The following is a 24,963-nucleotide window of genomic DNA, read 5'->3' on the forward strand; positions in this document are numbered from 1 at the left end:
CTTGCTTTTTTCTATTTTTATTTATTCTATTTCTTCTTTTTTATTTCAATTTTAATTGCAGTTTTTAAATTTAAATTTGGTTTTTAATTTGGAAGTGTTTAATATTTTTTTACAATTGGGAAAAATTTTTTGTCCTCTCTTTCATTTACATTTCAAAGTGTCAATATTTTTTTGAATTAAAGTTTTTCTTTGAAATTCTTTGCTTAGTAACATTAAATTTACCTTTCGGGAGATGCTTTTATGACTACAGTTTTTAGTTTTTCCAAAGATGCCAACCTAGCAAACCTGAACATCTCGGATTCTAATGGTTATTTTGATTGTTTTGTACTGATATTTGAAAGGAGGTTCTCATAGAGTTCTGTGTTAAAAATATTTGATTAATTGTGAATTATTCTCAATTTTATATAATTTTTTTTCACTGAAAGTTCTAATTTTTATATGTATCACGAGGCAAGTTTACCTTTTTGGGAAAGCTCATTTTAAATTAAAAAAAATTTTCATTAATCATTTTGCTTTGTATTTTTCCTATTTTTCTTGCTTTGGGAAGGACCAGAATTTTAGGGTGAACCGTTTATATAGGAATGGTTTATCAGCTAATTCTGGATACAGAAAAACAATAATTTTATTATGTAAGAGGAATTATAATTAATTTTAGCATATCCTCCTCCTGAGACATTATGTTGAAGTTGATTGGATTCCTCATCTTTCATGTTCTTTTTTTACTTAATTTGTTTGTGGTTTTTATTACGCTGGTTTATTTTAATTTTCTTTTAACATCTACATAATTCTACAATTATAAAATTTTTTTAAACTTAGTTATTTGAATTTCATTTTTTGGTCTTTGTAAACAATTGGTTCTAAATTCCTTTATGTATTTACTGATAAATTTTCTGTGGCATAATGCATGAAAATTCTTGGAATAATTACATTTTTCTATTTATATAAAAAAATTGTGTTCATATATATAAGATAAAAAATATATAAATCTCAAACTTATAATTTAAACTAGCTATTCTAAAAATAGTAATGCCTTTTTCTGGACTGCATCATTTCTAGTTCAATCCATGGCATATGACTTGTGCAACGCTGATGACCTTAATTTCCCATATACTAAAACCGGAAGCAGATGAATCATCAGCCTAAGGATCTTGGTTCACTTGTTAATACATTAAGATGAATGATTTTCTTTTTAATTACAACTTAAAAGATTACTAATTGTAAAGCTAAGGTAGGTTGTATATTTAAGCACTAGAAAGCCATAGCATAATGATATATATATATATATTTTCCATTTTCCTTCTTGATATTGCTTTGTAAGGATTTCAGTTAGACAATTTAGCACTTTTAAACTAACCAATTTTCAATGAAGCAGGAGTCATTTTTCACATCCTGTCAGACTTTATTGTAATAGCATGACTTAGAGAAAGCTGCAATGGATTGGAAATGGTTCTCTGCATTATAACTTAGAAAGGCTTTACTGCATAATTAGAAAGTTGGCACTCACACATAGCTGTAAATTCCACACACAATTTTATTTCTGGATAATAAGTTCTGATGACACATATTCTTTTTCATTTCCCATCATCACTGTGGGTGAGCTATGCACCCCACAATTTTTTAGAGATTATATTTTTAGAATAATGGACCTGCCCATTTTAATCATTCTATTATTGTACAGCATTTTGTTAGTTTTCTGTTATTAATTTCTAAAGTACATTTTACACTGCTTTACAATCCGTTTATGAGGTAAATAATCACCATAACAAATAAGTTCAGTAAAGTCCCTATATGAATATCTGAAAGAAATTTTGTTTCTTTTTTCCGACAAAATCAATATCAATTTCATTAACATAAACCTAAAACATATTCAAATAACATAACCTGCATAAAAACTTTTCATATTTTACCTACATAAAACCTTTTTAAATCATAAATTTCCATTATTTAACCCTTTTAAACTATAAATTTTCATTCTTTTTATTAAAATACTATGGAATTCATGCACAAAGAAGGAATATATACAAATAAACTACCTTTCCTCCATTCCAAGAAAACTCTTTTGTATTTGGGGAAACAGCAATAGATTTTCCTACTACAGAAGCTAAGGTAGATTTTTCAACATGAAAAGCAACTGCTACTAAGCCTTCACTGGATGGTAGAAATGCAGTTGAATTCACTGTTGACACCTGCATACAAAATATGTTAAATTATAATATCTGTTGAAAAAGCAAAATTTAAACTTTTATATTATATATTATTTATATATTTATTTTATTTTATAAATCAATAACAAGGCTAAAATAAAATTAAATAAAAAAGCAACCTTAATTGGGTATGGATTTCAAATAAAACTCTGATTGTTTCAAGAATGATCACACATAGGTCACTCTTTTCAATGAGAAAAAAAGTGCTAGCTACTGAAAAAGAGGGATCTTTGTTACCTTCAAACTAGCATTGCCTTTTTTGCTTAGTTTTATATTTTACAGTTGCGTGTTTCCCTACCAGTTTGTTAAATAATCAGTTTCTGTGTGTGCATGTACACACACATATATAATGATTTATTTGTTGTAGATAACTTGGTATTAGAGGCAGCTTGATTAGGAAAGGCACCAATCAACTGTTTAGTCACGGCCGAAAAAAATACTGCATACATTACTTTAATTTGCAGTGTAATGGATGGCCAGATGGAATTTTGGAAAGATGATGGCCAGCTTGAGTATTAAACACCATTTATTTGTATATGATAAATTTCTACACAAATATTCTCTTAACTGGTAAGGGTGCTAAATGAGCCTCACAATTGCAAATATGCAATTACATCTTACATGAGGGAGAATAGCTAGTAGATGATAAGCAACACGTTGCCAGATGGAAGGTGAAGTGGTGATGGAGGATGCATAGTTAATTGCAGTACTACTTAGAAGCTTGGAAAGTTTTAATCTTTAATAGTGATTGGGCAAAAGATTTCGCATTGCAGTTACTTCAGGAAAAATGAAAATTTCTTTGAAGGGATAGTACTTTAATTAAAAATCAGTAATTTAAAGGTCTATTTTAAAAGCATTCCATTTAAGTTTAATTCATTGATAAATTTGCATAGTATTTAATTTATATCTTATGTACACACACATATACAAGTTGATTATTTATTTTTCAACCTCTCTCTCTACTCTGTGTTTATATATATATATATATGCAGATATAAAATATCATGCTAAACAAGACTAACAAAACAAAATAGAGAGATGCTATCCAAAAACTTTTAAAAACAAAATATTTTTCTTTAATGATTCTCACAGTTGCCTCATATAAATTTAGACTTTTTGCAACATTAGATGCCTTTTCCCCTTTTATCAAACAATTCAAAATTTGTATTTTCATCTTCAAAGAAATAAATTGTTTATTACTTTCAGACATAAATTTGGACTGAAACATAATTTCAGGAAAAAAATCTGACAAAGCTAATTAGTAATCTGAATTCCTAAAAAGACAAAGAACGTAACACATACTCCCAATTAAAAAAAATATTCTTCCAAAATCACAATTATGTAATATGTAATCTGCCAATTGAACACTTAAAGTGCCAAGATACACATGTAAATGACGGACATTTACTCCATTTCAAAAGAATTTTGATATGAGAGAATGCAGGTATTACCAGAATTTATTTTAATTTTGTGTGCATACATAAAGAGGTTGTTCTTGCATACTACACAGGATGGCATAACACATTAGTTTAATTTTGTATATATTTAGAATAAAAACCATATTATCAAAATATATACATACATAAAGAGTTCTAAAGTGAATTCATGCATATTCATTAATGTGCTAGAATGAAACCATGTTGCTATGCTATACAAGAGTTTTGAAATTTTCTTATTGTGTTACCATGTTGAAAGAAACCATTTTGTAGAAAACTGTGAGAGGGATACTTGTATATACATAAAGATCAAATTAACTGAAGAATCTATAATTAATAAATATAACTACCTCTTTCATTTATATATATATATAAGAAAGAGATAAAAGGTAGTAGTATTTATTAATTACATATGAAATATATGTATTAGTTTGTTCTCCTTTCTTAAATTATATATATATATATATATATATATATATATTTAATATATTAATACATTTTAGTTCACCAGAAAATTTTGATAATCAATATTATTACCTGAGGATAATCAAAATGAGTTGCTTTCAATAATTTTCTAGCCTTTAAGGTACTAAACTTTGAATCCCATATTTCTAAGGAAATTTCTGAAAAGAAAGGATATTAAGAAAATTATACGCACATTTTTTCTGACAACAAACATGGTGCAAATACACACATATAGCATGTATGCAGATTTCTGATACTGTAGAGATGAAACTTCACTTTGATGAATTCCTTCCTTTGCAGAAGAGCATAGAGAGTTCCAATTAATTTGAATTGAGTTTTAAGCCTTAAAATTTCAATATATAAATATTTTACAGATTTAGAAAAGAGTATTTAAAACAGTATTCTGAATATCGCATATTGTTTCAATGGCATTCTAACTTTAAATTTTACAAGCATAATTTTAAATAAATATAACTAGCATTTTGATTTGAAATGATGTCTGTTTTCCAAAACAGCAATGGAACAATACACTCTGCAGATACTAAACTAACATATGTTAACATGCTAACTGCTATGAGGAATTTCAGGATTCCTCAGAAGATAATTTGATTTAACCATGTATACCAACCATGCATTATCTTATAATTGCTGCCCTAGATAAGAATGTACTCTACAAGTTGTACGCTGGTCTGTATTAAACATGAGTAGAATGAATATTTAAAATTTACTAAGCTTCCAAAAATTTACTCATACAACTTCAAAAGTAGCATACAAACCTTTACTCTTGGATCCAGCTTTTGCAACAGCAACATGAGATGAATCTATGACATCAATGGCTAATAATGTATTTTCTTCTACTTCAGGAATTAAAAGTACAGGAGTTGTTTCTGCATTATTATCTGTTCTATGGCTCAGTACTGCACCATCAGACCCTTAAACAAAAACAAAATAATTATTCACTAAAAATCAGTATACTTCAGTTTTCATATACATAAAAATTCTAAATATTTTATAATTTTGATATCAGAAAAGCATAAAATATAATCAATCGGTAATAGAATATAATCAAGCAAATTACAAAACATTTCTGTCAACATATTGACACTATTTCATAAAAAAAGGGGGAAACTGCTTTCTTTATATTATATGGTATGGAAAAAAGCTCAATCAAAATAAACATAAATCTCAATCTAACATAAGTTTAAAACAAATTACAATTAAGAATTCAATAAATTTAAATTATGCCACATATATAATTAATCAACGATCAGTTCTCACCATATGTCACGTAAGCAATGATTTTTTGCGTAGCATGATTATGTACAGAATAAAAGCATTTCATTTTCAAATCTTTTTATTATTATTTTTTTTAATTATCTACTCTGCTTCCTAAATGGCATTATTCAAACATAGAACAAACTTTCTTATATTCTCCCTCTCTTATAACACTTTAATTTATTGTCAAAAATGCAATTTATTTTAGATACTCTGCATTACATTTATTCAAGGTCCTTACACATTTTTAATGCAAAAATTAAGAATCTTCAACATCCATCAATGAAAAAAAATGAAACAAATATGTGCTACACTTGTACTGCCAAATAAATACTTGGGAATTATTACTTGGCCCCTTGAGTTGCTACATAACTCTTTTCATGACATACTACTTTGTCAAATGAATACTATTTTTTCTTTTTATGTGAATTCTCAGTGGCTGCACAGATAGTCAGAAAACACCACAAAACTCTTTCTTTTAATCAAAATGTGTCATGAATATAGTTAATTTTTGTTAAAAAAAGTTTAGTTGCATATACACATAAGAAAAATAACTGTTGTTAAATTTGCCACATTGAATTTTCTGAAAATTGAAATCTTCTTCATCCTCTAATTTGTTAATGCTTCAACATCACACCTTTGAAGAACAATTTTCTTTCTCTTTATATAATCAATTGCTTTCTCAATAAGCTTTGTCTTCATTTTAGGATCTCAGATATTCTGTTATTCTAAAGAAATGCATGTATTTAGAATGTATAGAAGAAATTGCTAATTTTATTTCTTTAACAATATGAGGATTGAAAATAAGCGTAAAACAATGTAAGGTCAGGGCCAGCACCATAGTGGCAGAATTCTATAAGTTAATGAAGTACTGAGCAACAAAATTTAGAGACCATTTCAGCAATTTTCATGCTAGTGTCTACTGAAAAGATGCGAAAATAAGGTGAAGATAAACATGCTAAGAGAAAGACTTTTAGGATCAAAATCAGAAAATTCCAATAACTTTGTTTTCATTGTTCTTACGAAAATTCTACAAAAAAATAAGAAATTCATTACAAATTTCATATCAAACCCAATCATTATATGTTAACACGATAAAGACATTTTTCATTTGTCACATTTTTCTGCCAATCTAGCTTTCAAATCCTTCTAAACCTTCTGAGGTGCTAAGTGTAAGAATTTTTCTGCTCTGTAAGAGCAAAAAGCCAGAAGATTAAAATAAATAAATAAATAAATAAATACAGAAAAGAAAAATGTAAAGTGAATTTTTAAGATAAATCATCCAAATTTGAATACTCTGAAAAACTCAATGGGGAAAAACCTTAATGAAAAAATATAAAAGAAGACAAATGAAATTAATTTTTAAATTACTACAGTAGCTTTTTTGCTCCTGCTAAAAAGTTCTTCAGAAACTGCATTTTATAGCATTTATTATCTTATTTATTTTTCTGAATCAAAATATTTCCAAGTTGCCAAACTGGAAAGTAATGTCATTTAAATATGACATGGAGAAACACAAAAAAATCTGCAAAGGTCTGAGTCAAAAATTCTGTATACAAATTGATCTTTGTAGAGTCATTAGGTGTGCTTCGATTACATCAGGAAGACATAAGAAGGAGAGAGAAAATTCCTTATATTTTGAAATTGCCAAAATATTGATAAGTTGCCAAATTTAGCACTGCATAATAAAACAAATCATATCTCAAAAAATTTGTTTTTGATGTTATATACTGAAGTGCCACTGAATTAGGGATAGCTAGTCAATAACGAGTTGGGCCTCATCCGGCCTTTATAATGGCTGCCATACGACGAAGCATAGATTCAGTAAGTTTCTGGAAACAATCTACGGGAATGGCTTGCCAAACATCGGATAGAGCTGTCTATAATTTAGGGAGAGTCGCTAGTGTTGTGTGATGAGGTTTTAAACCTTTCTCCAAAATGTCCAAAAGATGCTCAGGGCTTTTAAGTAGCCAATTTATGACAGAGAAGTCAGAAGAATGCTCATCCAACCAGCCAGTAGCCAACCGCGACCTGCGAGAGATGCAGTTATCTTGCTGGGATACTCCATTTTTGTGTGAATAACAGGACAACATGAATGGATGGAAATGATGGCCCAGCAACTGTATGTACCGAATCATATCGAGGGGGTTGGTACAAGTATCAAAGATCCCAAACACTGCCAAGAGAAAATATTCCAGACCATGATTAAGCCACCATGGCCTTGTACAGTTCCAATCTGCCATACAGGATTCATGGCTTCATGAGTCTGATGCCATATTCTCAGTCTCCCATCCGTATTAATTTGTCGGAATCCAGACTCATTATTCCTCTCTACTTATTTCAAGTCCACTAGAGTCTATTCTCTGCATTCCCTTGCCCAGGGAAGAAATGCAGCTCGATGACATGCATTCAGCAAAGGTATTCTCATGGGTCTATGGCTTCCAAAGCCAATATGGTGAAGCAAGCATTGAAAATCCTTTTACTGACTGTATGACAGTCACCCTGATTCAGCTGAGTGGTAATTTGAGCTAATGTTTGGCTTCATTGACTATGCACAATACGTCTGAGCCGTCTCACACCATGCTTGTTCTAGGTTAATTGTCACTTGCAATTTGCCTGATCGCTAGTTCTTTTTCCCACCATAAGGACTTTTGAAATTGAATGGGCCATGCGTCGAGTGTCTACTATCTGCCGAGATCGAAGGTGTCTAAATCAGAAGTTTTACCCATACTGGTAACTGAAACAACTGATTAACAACAAGCATAGTACTAGCTATATGTGCATTTACCACAACTTCCTCACAAGAGCACAGATGCCACGCAGTGTTATAAAATGTGCATAGCCACGTCTATCCCTAATTCAGTGGCACTGCAGTGTATTTTATGAACTCTTTATTCTCAAAAAGAAATAATTTTTAAATGCTAATGTTTCGTTAGAGACAGGGTCACATGTCCGAAAATTCAAGTATCGCACCGTTGAAAAACTCAAATAATTTAATACATTATTTGAATCAAATACATATCTGTTAATGAACTGCCAAAAAATACCCTTCCAAAATGTCAATTAGCACTCAATGGTCATTAAAAAATAGACAGAAATGTCAAATTAGTAAAATTAAGGACCATTTGGCGATTTTGGCCAGCTGTACGAATCTGTATATAACAAGTTTAAGATACAAACATGCAACTGTTTAAAATCAAATAAAATATATATATATATATATATATATATATATAAATTTCATTAAAAGTTTGACTGTATAACTTAATAATTCCACTCAATCTTGAAATTCAAAACAAACATTTAATCAAATTTATATATGAAAGTTTTACTTACAGATTGTATAAAAATTTGAATTAATTTTATTTAGACACCAGTTTTTCAGATCAGCTGTATTATGAGCAAGCACTTGGTGTAAATAATTTGCAGAGTTAATGGCATCTTTACTAAGTGACAAGCAATGTAATTTGTATTGCTTTACCTAGAAAAGAAAAAAAATATATAAGTTTTAAATATTTTGTACTTAAAAAAATAAATTAAAAATCTATTCAAATGAAAGAAAACCACAATTTTTGTATAGCAAAATTTTAAGAAATTAAACGTCTCAAAGAAAAAGAAAACTTTCAGTATTTTCTGACTGTCTGCATCCCAACCGAAATGTCCTGGGAAAAGTCACTGGGGGTTTTTCACCATGCTAATGAGAAAAAAGCCACTTTCAAAATGGTGGCGCAGTAAGAATCCCTAAAAGAGCAATCAATGAATGAAATTTAAAAAGCAAGAAACATTGGTAATAGACATGGCTTATCTTTTTTGGCCATTATTCTCCCCACGTATACAATTTGTTCTCACTTAAAAAAAAATATCACAGAATTACACAAAGTCGGCATCCATATAACATTATGACTATGCACCAGCCAAAATAAACACATATTATGCACATGGCTGGGTTGCCGCATGAATAATTTTTGATTACATTATGGATGGCTATATAACTATTTTTGTGCTTTCTCTCATGAATACATTTTTGTGATTTTTCATTGAGATTGCAGATGATCAGAAATTAATGAATTTTCATACAAAATACATATATCACAACTCTGAACGAAGACATGCAGATTGTAAGATCTAGTTCATTTTAGAAGTTTATAACACATAACTTTGATGTTAATGAACTAAAATTTAAGGCGCAGAATTTATAATTTCCAAAGCCCTTCATGCAGTATTAATATTTCTTTCCCTCCAAAATAAACTACCAGTACTATATAAAAAATCAAAAATTTTAAGAACAGTATTTTTTGATGTTTTCATAAAATTATTTTATTACCAAATTTTAAATTTCATAACAAGTATTACTAAGCATCTGTCAAACTAATAGTGAACATTTAAAATATACTTTTTTTTTAAATTAAACCATTTGAACACATACACAACAATTACGATTTTTAGCTAAAATACAGAGGAAATAAAACCTTTTTTTTATAGCTAATGCAGATAATTTTTAAATCTGATTCACAGGTTGCAGCATCTGCCCACATTAATTCTGCCTCTTCACCAAAAAGAGTTCTTCCAGAAGGTTCTGAATTGACAGTGGAGTATACATACTTTCCAGAATTGAAAAGAATGACAGGTTTCTGTTCAGGCACATCAAGTAAACAGAAAACATTTTCCTGGAACTATAGAAATTTTATACATTATTCAGTATTCTTTTACAGCAAAGTAATTTACACATTTTTAGAACTTACATAAGTACATAAATACATAAATAGAGTACAGCAAATATATGGGTACTGTATTTTGCATGTTAGCATTGTTTAGCTTATAACAAGTTCCTCACTAGTATAAAAAAAAAAAAAAAAAAAAAAAAAAAAAAAAAACTGTATTATATAGGCTTAATAAATATTCAATAAACATAACTTTCATAGTGGTAGAACAGAACGAACTTAAATTAAAATCAGGATAACCTAAATATAACATCAAATGAATTTATTAAAAATTAACTTGAATAAGCATGGATTTTAAAATAAGAATAATTTTTTACGGTCATATAATTAGCATTTGATGAAACTTCAAGAAAGTTATTATCTAAATGTTTCTGATGCAGTTTGTGAATTTCATCATAGAAAGAACCTATGGCATAGACTAATGTCTATTAAAGGTATCCGGGCCATGATTAAGAAATTTGAAGAGACGAGGAGTTCAACCTGGAAGAGGCTGTAGACGTGTCACACCGGTACTTGTTGATGCAACAGTCACAGACATCAGAGTTTGAGGACAGTAGTACGCGTGCAGTTTCTCGACAGACAGGCTATTTTTACAGCACCATTCGAAAAGTTTTCAGAAACATAATTCACTACTTCTCATACAAGATCCGCCATACCCAGGAGCTGCTTGATAGGGACAAGCCACAACATCTCTCATTAGCAGTCAGTTTTCTCAACAGAATGACTGTTGATATGTCATGGCCTTGGAATATTCTTTGGAGTGACAAGGCTCATTTCTACCTCAATGGGACAGTCAACACACAGAATTGCCGTATTTGGACTAAGGAAAATCCGCAGATCCACACTGAAATTCCCCAATAGTCTCCAAAGGTCACTGTCTGGTGTGGATTCACGGTGATATTCATCCTTGGGCCATTCTTTGAGGAAATTGGTGAACGTGGGCTTGTCACATGTTCTGTTACGGGCCGTCGGTACCATGATATGCCGAAGACATTTGTTGAGTCGCAAGTACAGCAAAGGCGAATCCTTACATCGACTATTTTCATGTATTTCACGAGTATTTTTTAACTGCGTGGTTAATAACGTTGGATGAAAAGCCCCAATCAATAGCTATTGCTTTTAAATAATTTAGTTCTTGATTAAGAGCCAATTTAGTGGAGCAAACTTGAAGTGCACGGAAAACAAAGGACACAATGGCACAATACATTTTTAGTCATAATTTTCATCCTGATTCCCATAGCAAGACGTATATTAAGAATTTTACAACAGAGGGCCTGTTGGTGAATAATGCAATGCTAAGAAAGGAAATGTGGTAAGCCATCATCTCCAATACACATAGCCAAAAATACATTGACTGCGCTGATCACAGTTGTCATTGATACAACTTTATAAATTGGAAATTTTTCCTCCTCTATATATTTTTTGAAGGGGCAGTAAACATCTTCACCTCATGTTTTCTTCTTTAGAGGTAATATTGTTAATAATTCTTCTTTTACACTCATATCCTTAAAAAACATTTTTATAAAAATGCAAAGTTGAGAAATATCAACTATGTCCGTAGATTCACCAAACTGCAAGGAAAAGCAAATACAGTTAGTAATAGCTTCGGTCAGCTAATCAACCAGATCAGAATTCATCATTTCTATACGGCGCGTGAAAGTTGTATGTCTTGAATTGCGGTAATAATTTCATTTTTGTTCTTGAATGAATAAAATAATGACTCACTGGCTTCCAGAAACACTTTTTTTTTTACCATTTCTCCATCTACGAAAAGTTTCTGAGGTTTTGCTAACATGACTTGCACGAATAATTGCAACTGTTGCAGCCTGAGATATATATAGTATTGAATTTAATAAAATATCATTGTTGTACGATTAATTGTGATTTAAGTTCCTTTAATTTTTGTTTATGCAATTCGCTTTTTAATAGAAAATCTGTATCAAAACTTACAAAAACACAAGTAACACAAAATTGTTAAGTTGAATGTTTGAAGAACTTTAACAAATACTAGATCGTGGATGTATTTAAAGATGCATTCAGATGACAGTATAAAGAGCATAAGTGGTTTAAGCTGAGCTTCTACCAATCTGTGCTATCTTACAAAATCTGGTTTAGGGCTCTTGGCATAAAGTTCAACTTTATGCCGACTTGGGATAAGCTTCGACCAATCAGAGCGAACGTGCAAAACCTGAATGGGAAAGCTGTAGACACATCTACGCATGAACAAACTTGCTTCTCTAATTGGGTGAGGCTTAAACCCTGTGTTGCAAGTGTGAATGGAACTTCCACATTTTATTCCTTGTGACTATGCCTCTGTGACATTTATGTTGCCATCTGCAAGTAGCCTAATGCAGCAAGTAGCATACGTGAACTGATAAATTTGTAACCGATGTACAAGGGCAATCGCCAAAAAAAGGTCTCCTATTTTTGGGGGACGTAGAGAAAGTTTTAATACGGTTGTTGGCAACACTGCTGTGAGTGGTTATACAGTTATTCGATTTTTGAACACGAAAGGCGTTAAACCGGTTGAAATTCACCAACGCTTCCTGAAGGGCATGGCGGCAAGCTGGTATGACATGGGCATTGTAAAACTGCCACAGTGTCTACAAAAATGCATCGACCGAAATGACGATTATGTTGAAAAATAAAGCATTCTTCAATCTTTAAAGTGATGTAGCAATTATAGAAAATAAACGATTCTTTGTATATCTAAAAATACAGGAGACCTTTTTTTGGGGATTGCCCTCGTATGTACTTGAGCGCCACTTTGCACTTCCAATGAAGGTACATGTGTCATCTACACATTCAATCGAATCATTTGCTTAATTGAATACAGTCACATCGATTTTGAAAAGCAGATTCTCCAGTCTAGCTGGTGTCGGTGTGTCATAAATATAATTATTTTATTATGCACATCTTAGGCCTTAGTAAAGGCGGGTACCCCAAAATATCTTCGTGGTCCAATAGTCAATCATGATTGACTTAATGCCCACCCCTGCTCTATAGTAATATACTGAATGAAATAAGCTCCAGTAAAATTTCAATGACTAGCCAGATACCGTTAAAAAAAAAAAAAAAAAAAAAAAAATTATTTAAATAATGTCAAAATATTTGAAGGCTATCTGCAATAGAAAGGATTGCATTTGTGGAGGATTTTTGAGAAAAATCTGACTGAAATTCTCATTACACAGGAAGAAACCGTAAAAACTCGCACACAAACACTGAGATTGAAAGGTTGAAATATCACTGTTCATCAGTTTTATCGCTCAGACACTTTTGGAACCATACTTAAAGGAAAGTTAATATAAAATACAAATTACATAATAAAATTATGAATATTAATACTTAATGTCAAAAATTAAAACCAGCAGTTATTTATCACCTCTGTTTTTGTAGCACCTTGAAGTGTATCAGCTGCAGCAGACCACTCAATTAAAGTCTAAAATGAAAAAGTAAAAGTTAATAAAATCGGCTTATCATAGAACTGTTAACATTTTGGTAAAATTTCTTTAAACACAAAAGGCATACAAAATTTTCCAGAAATTATACTAAACATTGGAATATTAATACTAATTGATGCAATATTTATTATGATATCAGATCGACTACAGTTTTTACTGTTGTTTACTGGTTTTTACTTACAACTACTTTACTTACGGTTTTTAATATACAGTCAAAAGTCTTTAATCTGGACTCGTTGGGACTTCGGCGATTCCGGATTATCGATTTTTCCGGATTATAGATCATCAGTTTAAATCTGGTAAGATGACATGCAGAAATTATAAAATTAAAAATATGAAACCGTAATTTATGAAATAAAGAGCAATTATGATCTAAAGGGTATCAAAATTTACAAAAAAAAAAAGCTTAATATTCATTTTTTTACTTCATTAAACATTTCGTTCAACACGCACATGCATAAAGCATACATTACGCATAGTCAAAATTAGAAAATTGCAACCAGAAAACTATTTGATTTGTATTCGTGATATTTATAATGACGAGGAATTTGATTTAAATCATACCAAAGACAGAGTACATCGAGAAGAAATACTACATTTAGTAAGGATTTATAAGCCGAATAAAATAAAAACATCTCCGCTGAAGATAAGGATAGTGCTGACAGACAACTTCCAGTTCATTGCATGCCGCGATGTCCCTCCCCCCGCGCATGGCAGCGTGAAATTGATAAACAGATTTCGGAATGGTTAGAGAAACAAAGGAGAGTTTATCCATTTTTTTTCAGCAATTCCACTTTTTGTTTGATGGACATCGAAACATGCTTACCTTTTGTAGATCCTTTGGCAGCTCCAGCATCAGAAATTCTATTTGATATAATCGAAAGTTCCAACTTACTTTTATAAAACTGCTCTAACAGTATGCAAAAAATAATAAACCGGATCTAATTCAAAAATTAAGGAACAACGCAATTTGCAACATTAACTGAAATAGATAATTAGATAATTTTAGTTTAGCTTATACCGTCCACTATACATTAAACACGCATGCGTAAACATATTATGCGCATGCGTCAACGCAGAAAGTTTGTAGCTTTGAAGTCCAGATTATAGATGTTCGGATTAACGACTTTTGACTGTATAACATTCAACAGTTAGAAGGCAAAAGTTTGGCAGGAGCTTCACAGGCAGTTTGCAAGGTCTTGCCTTTGTTAGTAAGATAAAAACAATCACAATATAGACGACTCAATTTTAAAATTTGGGAGAGTTTTTCTTTGAATACAATGAGAAAGGGGAAAATTACATGGTTAGAGTAGATTTAAGGGTGCCCCTCAGATTATTACTAAGTTGTTTCATTTACGGTAACCTGAGTAGTTGAATGTTATAGAAACCCTATTATGACGTAATTGGTTGCGTGATTGCTGAGAATTCAAATGGTAAAATGGCTGAATGTGGTAAGATTAATTTTAATTTCTGTATGATTTGGAACAAAAGGGAAAAAAACATCGACTGCTGTGTAAATGAAGGTTTGGTAAAAGTATCGTTTAGAGTACCCCTTGGCAAAACTTGGCAATTTGGGGTGGTACATGGATACTGATTTTGTGCAATTCTTTGACTCGTTATTTTGGCTTGCGAAGCGGCGATTTTTGCGCCAAAAATCACCGCTACACAAAGCCAAAATAACAAGACAAAAACTCAGTATCCATGTACACATCGACTTATTTTCACTTAAAAAAAAAAAATCCCTGAATTGCACAAAAATGGCATTGTGCACTCCTTTGATTTTATCTATGTACATGTCGACCTATTTTTACTTAAAAAAAAAATCCTCAAATTGCACAAAAATGGCATTGCACACTCTTTATCCATGTACACTTCGACTAATTTTTACTTAAAAAAAAAAAAAAAAAAAAATCCCAGAATTGTACAAACTTGCATTGTGCACTCCCTTTACTTTGTCCATGTACACATTGATATATTTTCACTTAAAAAGTCAAAGGAGCACCAAATTCTACAATATAGGCAAAAAAAAAAAAAAAAAAAAAAAAAAAATTACATAATCTCAGTAAAAATACATTTTAAACCAAACAATAAATTAACATAAAAAAGGAAAAACATGTTATCAGGGGTGTTTGTGGGACCCCAAAAAATCCCCTGAAACTTTTACGGACTTACTACCGACATTTTGGAGCTTCAAGAAAGGGGGGGGGGAGAGAAATGAAAAATTACAATTATGAAGTATTGAATGACCTAATTATAAAAGTTCAATAAATTACTTTTTTTGCAAAATTAATAACCATAAATTTTCAAACATATAAACTACTACATCTTATGTAAATATTTTAAATTATCTGAATTAATTCTTAAAAAAAAATTATGTAATTTATGCTGCTTTTTTTTTTTATTTTCTGATGTTTGTGGGCTTGTCTTTCTTTTGTGGTGAACTTCATAATTGCAGGAAGTTTGACTTTTATTTTCCTCATTTACAGTTGAAGAAATTTCCTCGAGAACTGCACATGCAGAGGTAGAAGCAGTTTGCTTTTCTGCTAATGTAGAAGGTTTTTCAGACTTTTATAGGTGACTCATCTGAAATACATGTTTTTAAGTCCTCTTGATATGTTTTCCAACTTCTGTTCATATTCAGTAAGAGATCTTTGTGAATTGGATCAGTCATTGGATTTTTTGAGCCATATTTTTCACATGAGGTTTCTTTAGAAGCCATTAAATCATATTTAATAGTCTGCACTGCATCTAGGGAATCAATCTTAAGAGACGTTCTATAGTCAGTGACAAGTGTATCCATTAAGTTGAATGCACTTTCCACTAATGGGCCATGGAAGCAGCTAAGGCAGGCTTTGACCAATTTAGCCAATGTAGGATACTTATAATCATTTGTGAAATCATCTTTTAAATTAAAAACTTTAGACCAATATTTATCAATTGTACACTTGACTTGATTTCCACTTTCATCAGATGTGTAGAGCATTTCTTTGGTCCTTAAAGTCTACTCTACCCCCCCCCAAACACACACACACACACACACACACACAAAAAAAAAAAACAAAAAAAAAAAAAAAAAACAGGTATGCAGCTAGCTATTCGCCTGGGTTTTAAATCTTTACGATTACCAAACATTCAACAGTTACCAACATAAAACAGCTTGGCCACAGGTGGAGCCCCCAAAATGAACTGAAAAAATGTTTATACTTACGTTGTTATCAATAATACAACTTAGCGTTTCCTCAGCATGATTAAAAATAACTGGGCATGTAAATACATGCGGTTGTCTCAGTGTCCAAGAATGAATAAGCTTGCCATCCTTCACCTACAGCACAAGAGGATTTAAATTAGCAAATAACGTCTATCCTTAAAAAGTGATTGAACATCATATTTTTGGCAATTACATAAATATACCTAATATATTTAATGTAACATGGAGCTCTTTATTCTATGTACAGTAGGTTATATGTATACAGAGATACGAAGCTTACTTTAGCAATAGAATTCTGTCCAATATTAACCCATAAATGATCTTTCCCGAATGTAATCGGCAGAGAATGGCACTTTGTAATACGTATGAAACTGTACACAAGTTCTTCGTAAAATTTTGTCATGATTTTACTAATATATATATATATACAAAGGAATAAAAAAATGTTCAATAACTACAGATAAATAACTCAATCTGGGGAACTAGCGTAATTTCACATGTGTGTAAGATATAAACAATACACAGCTATTGCCACATCTATAACTATGACAGGAAAATAATTTTGGTGGCGGTTAACACAGTCCTTTTTAGGAACTAGCTAAAATATAAAGATTCGTACTTATTTAGTGAGATTTCAAAACTTGAAGAACAGTTTTTCAATCTTTCTGAAGGGCCTTTTCAAAATTTTAGGAATTAGGAAAGTAAAATAATTAAATTGTATAATTTTAAAGATATTGAAATAGATCCAGAAAGATGGAAATACGAAAAAGCAAACTCAAAGATATTAAAAAAACAGTTGTTAATAAGTCGTCGTTTTCAGTTTTATTTAAAATTTCTGTAAACTGCTGCTAATATTTGACTTATATAGTTGGCCTTGCTTCCTAGTTGTACAGCGCCATCTCTTGGCCTTCAACAAAATGAGCTATGAAAATAAGATTGTGGAAGTTTGTAAACAAAAGGGCGTAGTTTGTAAACAAAAGGGCATGTAACGATAATTTCCCCCCCCCCTATATTGTGTAAAATAACTGCCGAGCGTTTTGTTTGTTTTTGATCGATTGTTTACTCTAATGTAATCAATGGCTTTAAACTTCCTGACTCGGATGGTAGGACAGTTCCGTTCTCAGCCAGTATTTTCCTTGATTTCTCAAAGTAGACACATGGCAGGTGAAGGCTCCGTGAATGATATCAAATTCGAAAATTTAAAGGGTAAATTACTTAACGGTGATATCACACTTGTAGATGTACGAGAGCCAGCCGAATTAAAAGATGACGGTCGAATTCCGAAGTCGCTAAATATACCTTTAGGTCAAGTCGAGGAAGCATTTAAACTTCCACCTTCTGAATTTCTGTCGAAGTATGGAGTAAGTAAACCGAATCCGGAATCATCAGATCTGGTTGTGTCTTGTAGATCTGGAAAAAGAGCAACTTCTGCATTTGAAAAATTAAAGTTATTGGGGTATAAAAATGCATTGGTATACACTGGTAGTTTCCAAGATTGGGTGAAAAATGGTGGACCTGTTGAGAAGTAATGTGTATACTGCATTTATTTTACTAAATCATATTGTGTTAGGTTGGTAGTTAGTAATACAGAAGATACAAAGTTATAATCAACTCTATATTTGAAAATGTTTTTCAAGAATATAAAACAGCTTAGTTAATTGACATTTATTATTATTATTATTTGTATTAAACTGTTTAGGTGCTTTATTCTTGTATTTAAACGAGTTAGAATGTGCCATTATGAAATTCAAAAACTCAGTAATTTGAATAAAAATAGAAGCATATGTTAAGAAACAGAATTTTGTAGACTAAAAAGAATCAAAGCTTTCCCAAAGAGTATGAAGAAACAAGAAAAATTGTTCAACATTTTACAAAACACTCGATGAGTTAGTTGCTTTTAAGTACAGTAGCAACTATACTGAAGATAATACATTGTTCAGAATACTACTTGTTTAAACTGTATCATTACACAGTGTATTAAAAAAAGTTTTTTAGAGTCACATATAGTTATGAATTTTTTTATTAATGCTGTTGTATTTTGAATATAAATGCATGTTCATTTCAGTGAAGTATTAAAATGCATTAACTTTTAACCTAAGATTATGTTTTGTATACGATGTGCAGTTTTGCTGTTATTTCGTATTGCATATTTAAAGTAATGCAGACAATGAAATATATTTTGATTAAAACGCTATTGTTTTGCTGCATAAAATTCACATTTTTAAAACCTTTATTATATATATCATAAATTTCGTCTCCTACAATAGGAGGAAAAAATCCTTTTTTAAATATGTTATCTAACAAGAATGTGCTTTATTTTTAGGCATTTAAATGACATTGGGATTTCTATAGCTATTATATTTTTGCTTATATATTTTCAAGTTGAGGAATTACTGCAGTTTTTTTTTTTTTTTTAAATTTGGAAATGAATTTAATTGAATGAAATGTTTTATTTTACTAGGAGAAAAATTTGGGAAATTTGTTGACCAAGTATGATTTTTCATTCATTTATGCGATAAAAACTCTTGTACACTTTATTACTTTTGTGCTTAAAATTTCTGATAAAGTACTGTATGTGGAATGAAGGCAACAGTGGAGAAACAAAGAGTAGTTGAAAATATTATGATATAATGTTGGCACTATAAAATATAGCAATGAATTTTTTGATATTATGTTTGAAAATGTATTACATGTATATGTAAATATTTTTTAATGTGTAATAAAATAATAAAATGATATTCTGTATAAAAGTGATCTTGTGAAATAACTTGCACTTAAATGTCGTTTGATATGTTCTACAAAATTCATAGCTTTGTGGGTTTAGAGATCTACAATGACTAAAAGAAAATGTGTGGATATATATTTCATAAAATAGTTTAATAAAAATTGAAGCATGTTCTTTAATTATAAATAATAAATGTTCCTGAGCTTAAGTTCCTTCTTTTTTTTTTTTTTTTTTTAGAAGGGAGGAAGAAGCAGAGCAATCAAAGGAAATTAGCTCTGCTTAATATTGTATGCATTGAAAAAGTTATTTATTTTTATATCACATAAATTAAAAGTTCTTAAATGTGCAATAGTTGAATATTTATTATCTTTCACTAATACATAGTGCCTATTAATTTTTCTTTTATTTGTCTAAGAAGTATACCAGTTCAAAATTTTGTTTGTTAGAGGTTAACAATAGGTTATTAAAAAGCAATGCTGCTAGGAGTTATGGAAAATTCAAGGGAACCATTTAACTATATAAGAAGCAAAGTCATCGTTGTTACAAATGGCTGCATACTTGCAATTTTTTTGCAGTCATCCAAAATGGCCTAAAGACAAATAAACCTCATGACCTGAGTATCCTCATTGCAAGCAAACACCATGTCCTTATAAGATCCAAGATTTGAGCATGGCAGTATGGCAGCCAGCAATGCTACATCTTGGAATTACTTTATGAAATTCAGATTTGTTATTTATATGTTGCATGTAACGTTTGTTGAATTAACTGTGACAAAGTAAAGGGCATTGTATAAGGGGAGGAAAGCTTTCCTGGAAGTCTTTATAAAGAAAGCTGTCATGTTTTTAAATTACACTTGGGAAAGGTCAAGGATTCACCAGGATTTGAAACCAAGTCAGACTTATTGACATTCTTACTGACCTGATATATAGTATTTAATTCTAGATACTTGTAAACATAATAGTGTATGAGTTAATCAGTAATTGTGTCACAAGTGAAATTATAAATTTGTTTCAAAATATGTTATTATTCTGAATATGATTTATTTTGTGTGTCTATTATTATCTACATCTCAATGTGATAATATGTTCACATACACTTTTATAGATTTCTGATTATAAACTAATACATTCCTAATAGTAACATTTTGTAATAAAGCAAAAATCTGTCTTACTTTTTTTCAATTAGTGAGATATTATTTCAGTTTTCATATTAAAAACTGTTACTGTTATGAAACTTGCAAGGTAATTATAATTAGAAACATACTGTATATTAATCTTTATTAAATATCATGTTTTACATAATGGCTTCATTTTATCTGAAGAATATTATGTTTACCTTAATACCTTCATCATTTTCAGTAAAATTATTGGTTATCATTTTCAAAACAAGTTGTAGCCATTTCTTATGAGATTGATTGTTTCTTTCAATACTGCCATAAAATTACATAGAATTTTTACCAGATAGCTCAATTTTATGCCCTAAGGCTATTCGTGCCAGCAAAACGGAAAACTGCCGTTTTATCTCAGGAGATAATTTTAAATGATATTAAAATGGTTATGCCTTCAAAATAAAAAATTCTTAGAACTAACAGCTGTTAACATTTTTTATGTGTATACTGTCTTGTGTTGCCAATAAAGTCTGCTTGGCCAGATTTGTGCCGGCGAAACGGAAAACTACCCTAGATTTAAATACTGTATAAATTGCTAGAATTCATCTGACGTATCCATAAGGCCACTCGTAGGCCATTTGTATGAATAATTGATTATTACTTGAAATATGAGTGTATAAGACTTGACCGTTCTAGTTATGCAGAATATGTTAACTGCATTAGTTACACCGATACAGTAATTAAAACTGCTATTTCAACATGTCACAAGTACATGAACATTTCTTTGATGAATTTTTTATTTATGAGAGTAATGTTTATAAATGTGTATATAATTCTGAGAGGAGCTTTTGTTGGTATTTCAAAAGCTATATGTTAAAATTTGGTTACAATTAATATAGATATGACTTATATGAAATATTATATATTTATAACTATACAATATTGCAGTAAGAAGCTTCTATTTGATATGATTTTATGCAATAACAATTTGCTATTTTAATAAAATTGTCTGCTTATTTCTGATAAAAAAAATAAATGATTAAAACATTTCATTTTGGAAACTTACTGGTTAATCTGAGATATGAAGTTTCATCAATTTAAATGTAGCAGATTGAGATATCAAATACAAATTGCTGCAAGATATGATGTAAGGTTGATATTTAGTGTGTTTAATACTTGAAAAGAATAATGAAGTAACAAAAGCGATTTACTAGAGTTCTATAAACATAATTTTTTAGCATAATTTTGCTGCAAGGTAAAATATGCATAGTCACATACAGTTTTCATAATCATTAGTCATGCAGTTTTCTGCATGTTTATTTAGTTTTTTACGTGACTCGAACTTGCATGAACTATCTCAGAGTCAATTTTTAATCTGAGAATTTTTTTTAGAAGTTACTAGTAAATAGATCAATATCACCAAAGAGTTAGGTTGTTCTAACAACATTTTAGAACTGATTCACTGAAATATATATATATCAAATAAATGACTGCCACTCACCAACTTTTCCTATAACAATATGCACTATATATATATTTGATATACATGAATCTATTGCATCTGTAGAATCTGTAAATATGTGCAGATGCACACTACATTAAATCATAATTCATGGAACCATGAAGACACCCAGATGACTTATTGTCTTGTCCTTACTTCTAATTAAAATAATGTCAGCTCATAATAAGGTTTTAAAATAAACCTTTGTATGGAGGTTGTTTTAGATAGGGTCATAGAAGAGTCCTGTATAGCATAACAAGTATTTATTAACAGGTTTAAGTTACACACGGATATTACATTTAACTTTAAGAAAAATTACAGAGCAAGAGTCTGGTACAACCTATCAAGTGGGACACTTGGCTTTTACTGAAGTATTTCTCTGGCTACTCACCAGAGGGCAGCCTTGTTGTCACAGTTAGTCCAACAGTTTATGTTAAAGGATTGGTTACACCTTAATCATCAGCCTGATGGTTAAACCTGTGCAATATCAAAAAATTAAATCATCATACCATGCAAGAATTCAAATACAAAATTTCAAATAAAATTAAAATGTTAAATTAACAAGCACACTTCTAAGATTTAGCTCAGCTCCTCAAACTTTAGATTATGAATAGCAAAGCTAAAGTTGAACTAAGTAATCCGGTTGAAAAGAAAAGTAACAGCGTGACAATCAGTACAGCTGCTTGGAGCTCTCTATTGAACTTTAGAACTCTATATTTTAAAATATACTCGTATTAAATAATCTGAATGCTTGTGAGAGTGTTGGCAAAATTATGAAATAAGGAATGAATGAGTTAAATGATAAGATAACTTGTTAATTAATATAAAATCATTCAGATTTGATTTTCTGCCATTTTCATTCAAATATCTATATCTTCAAAATACAAAACTATTGTGATAAGTTAATAAAATATAAAAAATTTTTAAGTTATCGTGCTATTAGATCAACAAGTATGTATTGCCAGAGACAATATTTTTCGGACTATTTCAGATTTTTAATCTTCTTAAAGTCAGAATTTCCAGATTTGTGTAATGTGGACTCATTATCTTTATCACATTTTTTTTTTTTTTTTTTTAGGAAAACTATATAGTTCAGCGGTAGCAAATTTAAACTTAGCGCATTGAGTGAAGTCAGATGGGAGCAAAAGTTTTCAATCTAAAAGAAGATGAAAATCAGAAATAGCCAGTATTGACCAACCCAGGGGCATATCTAGAGGGGGGCAAGGTCTGTTCCTGGGCGCAGCATCCAGGGAAAGCCAAACTGGTGTTACGAATTTTTGAATTAACTATTTTCTATTCTTAGTAAACAGGAGGGGGCGCGGAATCTTCAACTGTCCCCGGGCGCTGAAAATCCTAGCTATGACTCTGGACCAACCTGACTAAATCTGTTTTAATTTGCTTCCATGCACTCGTTGCTGAAAGTTTATTTAATTTAATGAATGGCATTACTACAGAATGTAAAACATCTTCGTAAATTCGTAGTTTAGATGTTGAGCAAATTGAAATAATAATTTATTTTAGTTACACAAAAGTACAAGTGGAAGTTTTTGGTCAGAAAATCTCCCTGAAGATCTTCCTGAAAGATTTTAGTGAAAAACTTCGGCAGCTTACCAATATTCTTCACACTCAATGAACCATTTTCTTTCTTCTATTAGCTCCTAATCTTCAGTACCTGTTAATATATATACAGTAGACGCCACTTTATGTGATCGCGATGTGTGTTGTCTTTCGGATGTTGTTATTGAATTGCGGAAATCCCGCTCATTTGTGTACGAAAGTTTTTAAAATACATTATTTATTGTGATCAGCAATTTAGTTAATATTATCAAAACATCATAGAATCCATTTGGGTACTACAGTCAAAAGTCGTTAATCCGGACTCGTCGGGACTTCGGCGATTCCGGATTATCGATTTTTCCGGATTATAGATCATCAGTTTAAATCTCGTAAGATGGCATGCAGAAATTCTAAAATTAAAAATATGAAACCGTAATTTATGAAATAAAAAACAATTATGATCAAAATTTACAAAAAAAAAAGCTTAATATTTATTTGTTTACTTTATTAAACATTTCTTTCAATGTAAGTTGTTTAAGCTGCTTCGTTTTATGAGATAATACTTTCTCTTTAATTCTATAAACAGACATAATTTCTTGTTCAGTTACAAAGTTCCGCTGTTCAAGTCCCGTTAATTGCTGTGCCGAGAATACCGACTAACTTGTCAATCGAAATTTTTTCGTTTTCACTAACCTCTCTGTCACATTCTTCATGTCTTTATCCATTTTTTGCAGCAATTCCACTTTTTGTTTGTTGGACATCGAAACGTACTTTCGTTTTGTAGATCCTTTGGGAGTTCCAGCATCGGAAATTCTATTTTACATAATCGAAAGTTCAAGTTTACTTTTATAAAATTGCTCTTACAGTCTGCAAAAAATAATAAGCGGGATCCAATTCGAAGATTAAGGAACAACGCAATCATTAACATTAACTGAAATAGATAATTAGATAATTTTAGCTTACATCGTCCGTTATACATTAAACGCGCAGGCGAAAACGTATTCTGCACTTGCGCATACGCATATGCGCAGTAATCAAGGTCTTACGCGCACGCGTAAAACGCATGTGCCAACGCGGCGCATGCGCAGAAAGTTTTTAGCTTTGAGGTCCGGATTATAGATCATTCCGGATTATGGGTGTCCGAATTAAACGACTTTTGACTGTATTCCGTTTTGTGGACCGTAAAAAAATTGCAGCGAAAATGTATGCGCAAAAGCGCCAAATCTATTGTACTCGCTGATTTCAGATTGCGTAAGTTTATATAGTTTTATATTTCTTAAGACGCCATTGAAATACTATTTT

General features: G+C 30.7%; 2 protein-coding genes across 2 annotated transcripts in view; one reads left to right on the forward strand and one right to left on the reverse strand.

The window, feature by feature from the left end:
- The window catches only part of LOC118199911 (nucleolar protein 11-like), a 42,526-nt gene extending 25,229 nt beyond the window's left edge, over positions 1-17,297 (reverse strand). Inside the window, exons 1-8 of the mRNA XM_035371782.2 lie at positions 17,051-17,297; positions 16,771-16,884; positions 13,484-13,540; positions 9,850-10,053; positions 8,717-8,861; positions 4,882-5,037; positions 4,178-4,263; positions 2,034-2,186 (exon numbers count right to left, since the gene is read on the reverse strand). Coding sequence (XP_035227673.2) covers positions 2,034-2,186; positions 4,178-4,263; positions 4,882-5,037; positions 8,717-8,861; positions 9,850-10,053; positions 13,484-13,540; positions 16,771-16,884; positions 17,051-17,173 — 1,038 coding nt within the window. The 5' untranslated portion in view covers positions 17,174-17,297. The remainder of the gene's footprint in view (positions 1-2,033; positions 2,187-4,177; positions 4,264-4,881; positions 5,038-8,716; positions 8,862-9,849; positions 10,054-13,483; positions 13,541-16,770; positions 16,885-17,050) is intronic.
- Positions 17,298-17,662: 365 nt separating this feature from the next.
- On the forward strand, positions 17,663-19,520 carry LOC118199909 (rhodanese domain-containing protein CG4456-like). Its single transcript, XM_035371779.2, has one exon. The coding sequence runs from the start codon at positions 17,847-17,849 to the stop codon at positions 18,297-18,299; it is 453 nt and encodes a 150-aa protein (XP_035227670.1). The 5' UTR covers positions 17,663-17,846; the 3' UTR covers positions 18,300-19,520.
- The last annotated feature ends 5,443 nt before the right edge of the window (positions 19,521-24,963 follow it).

Source organism: Stegodyphus dumicola, chromosome 3 (genome assembly GCF_044657685.1).
Source record: "Stegodyphus dumicola isolate Sdum_Otavi_A_Nest chromosome 3, ASM4465768v1".
In the NCBI taxonomy this organism is placed as follows: domain Eukaryota; kingdom Metazoa; phylum Arthropoda; class Arachnida; order Araneae; family Eresidae; genus Stegodyphus; species Stegodyphus dumicola.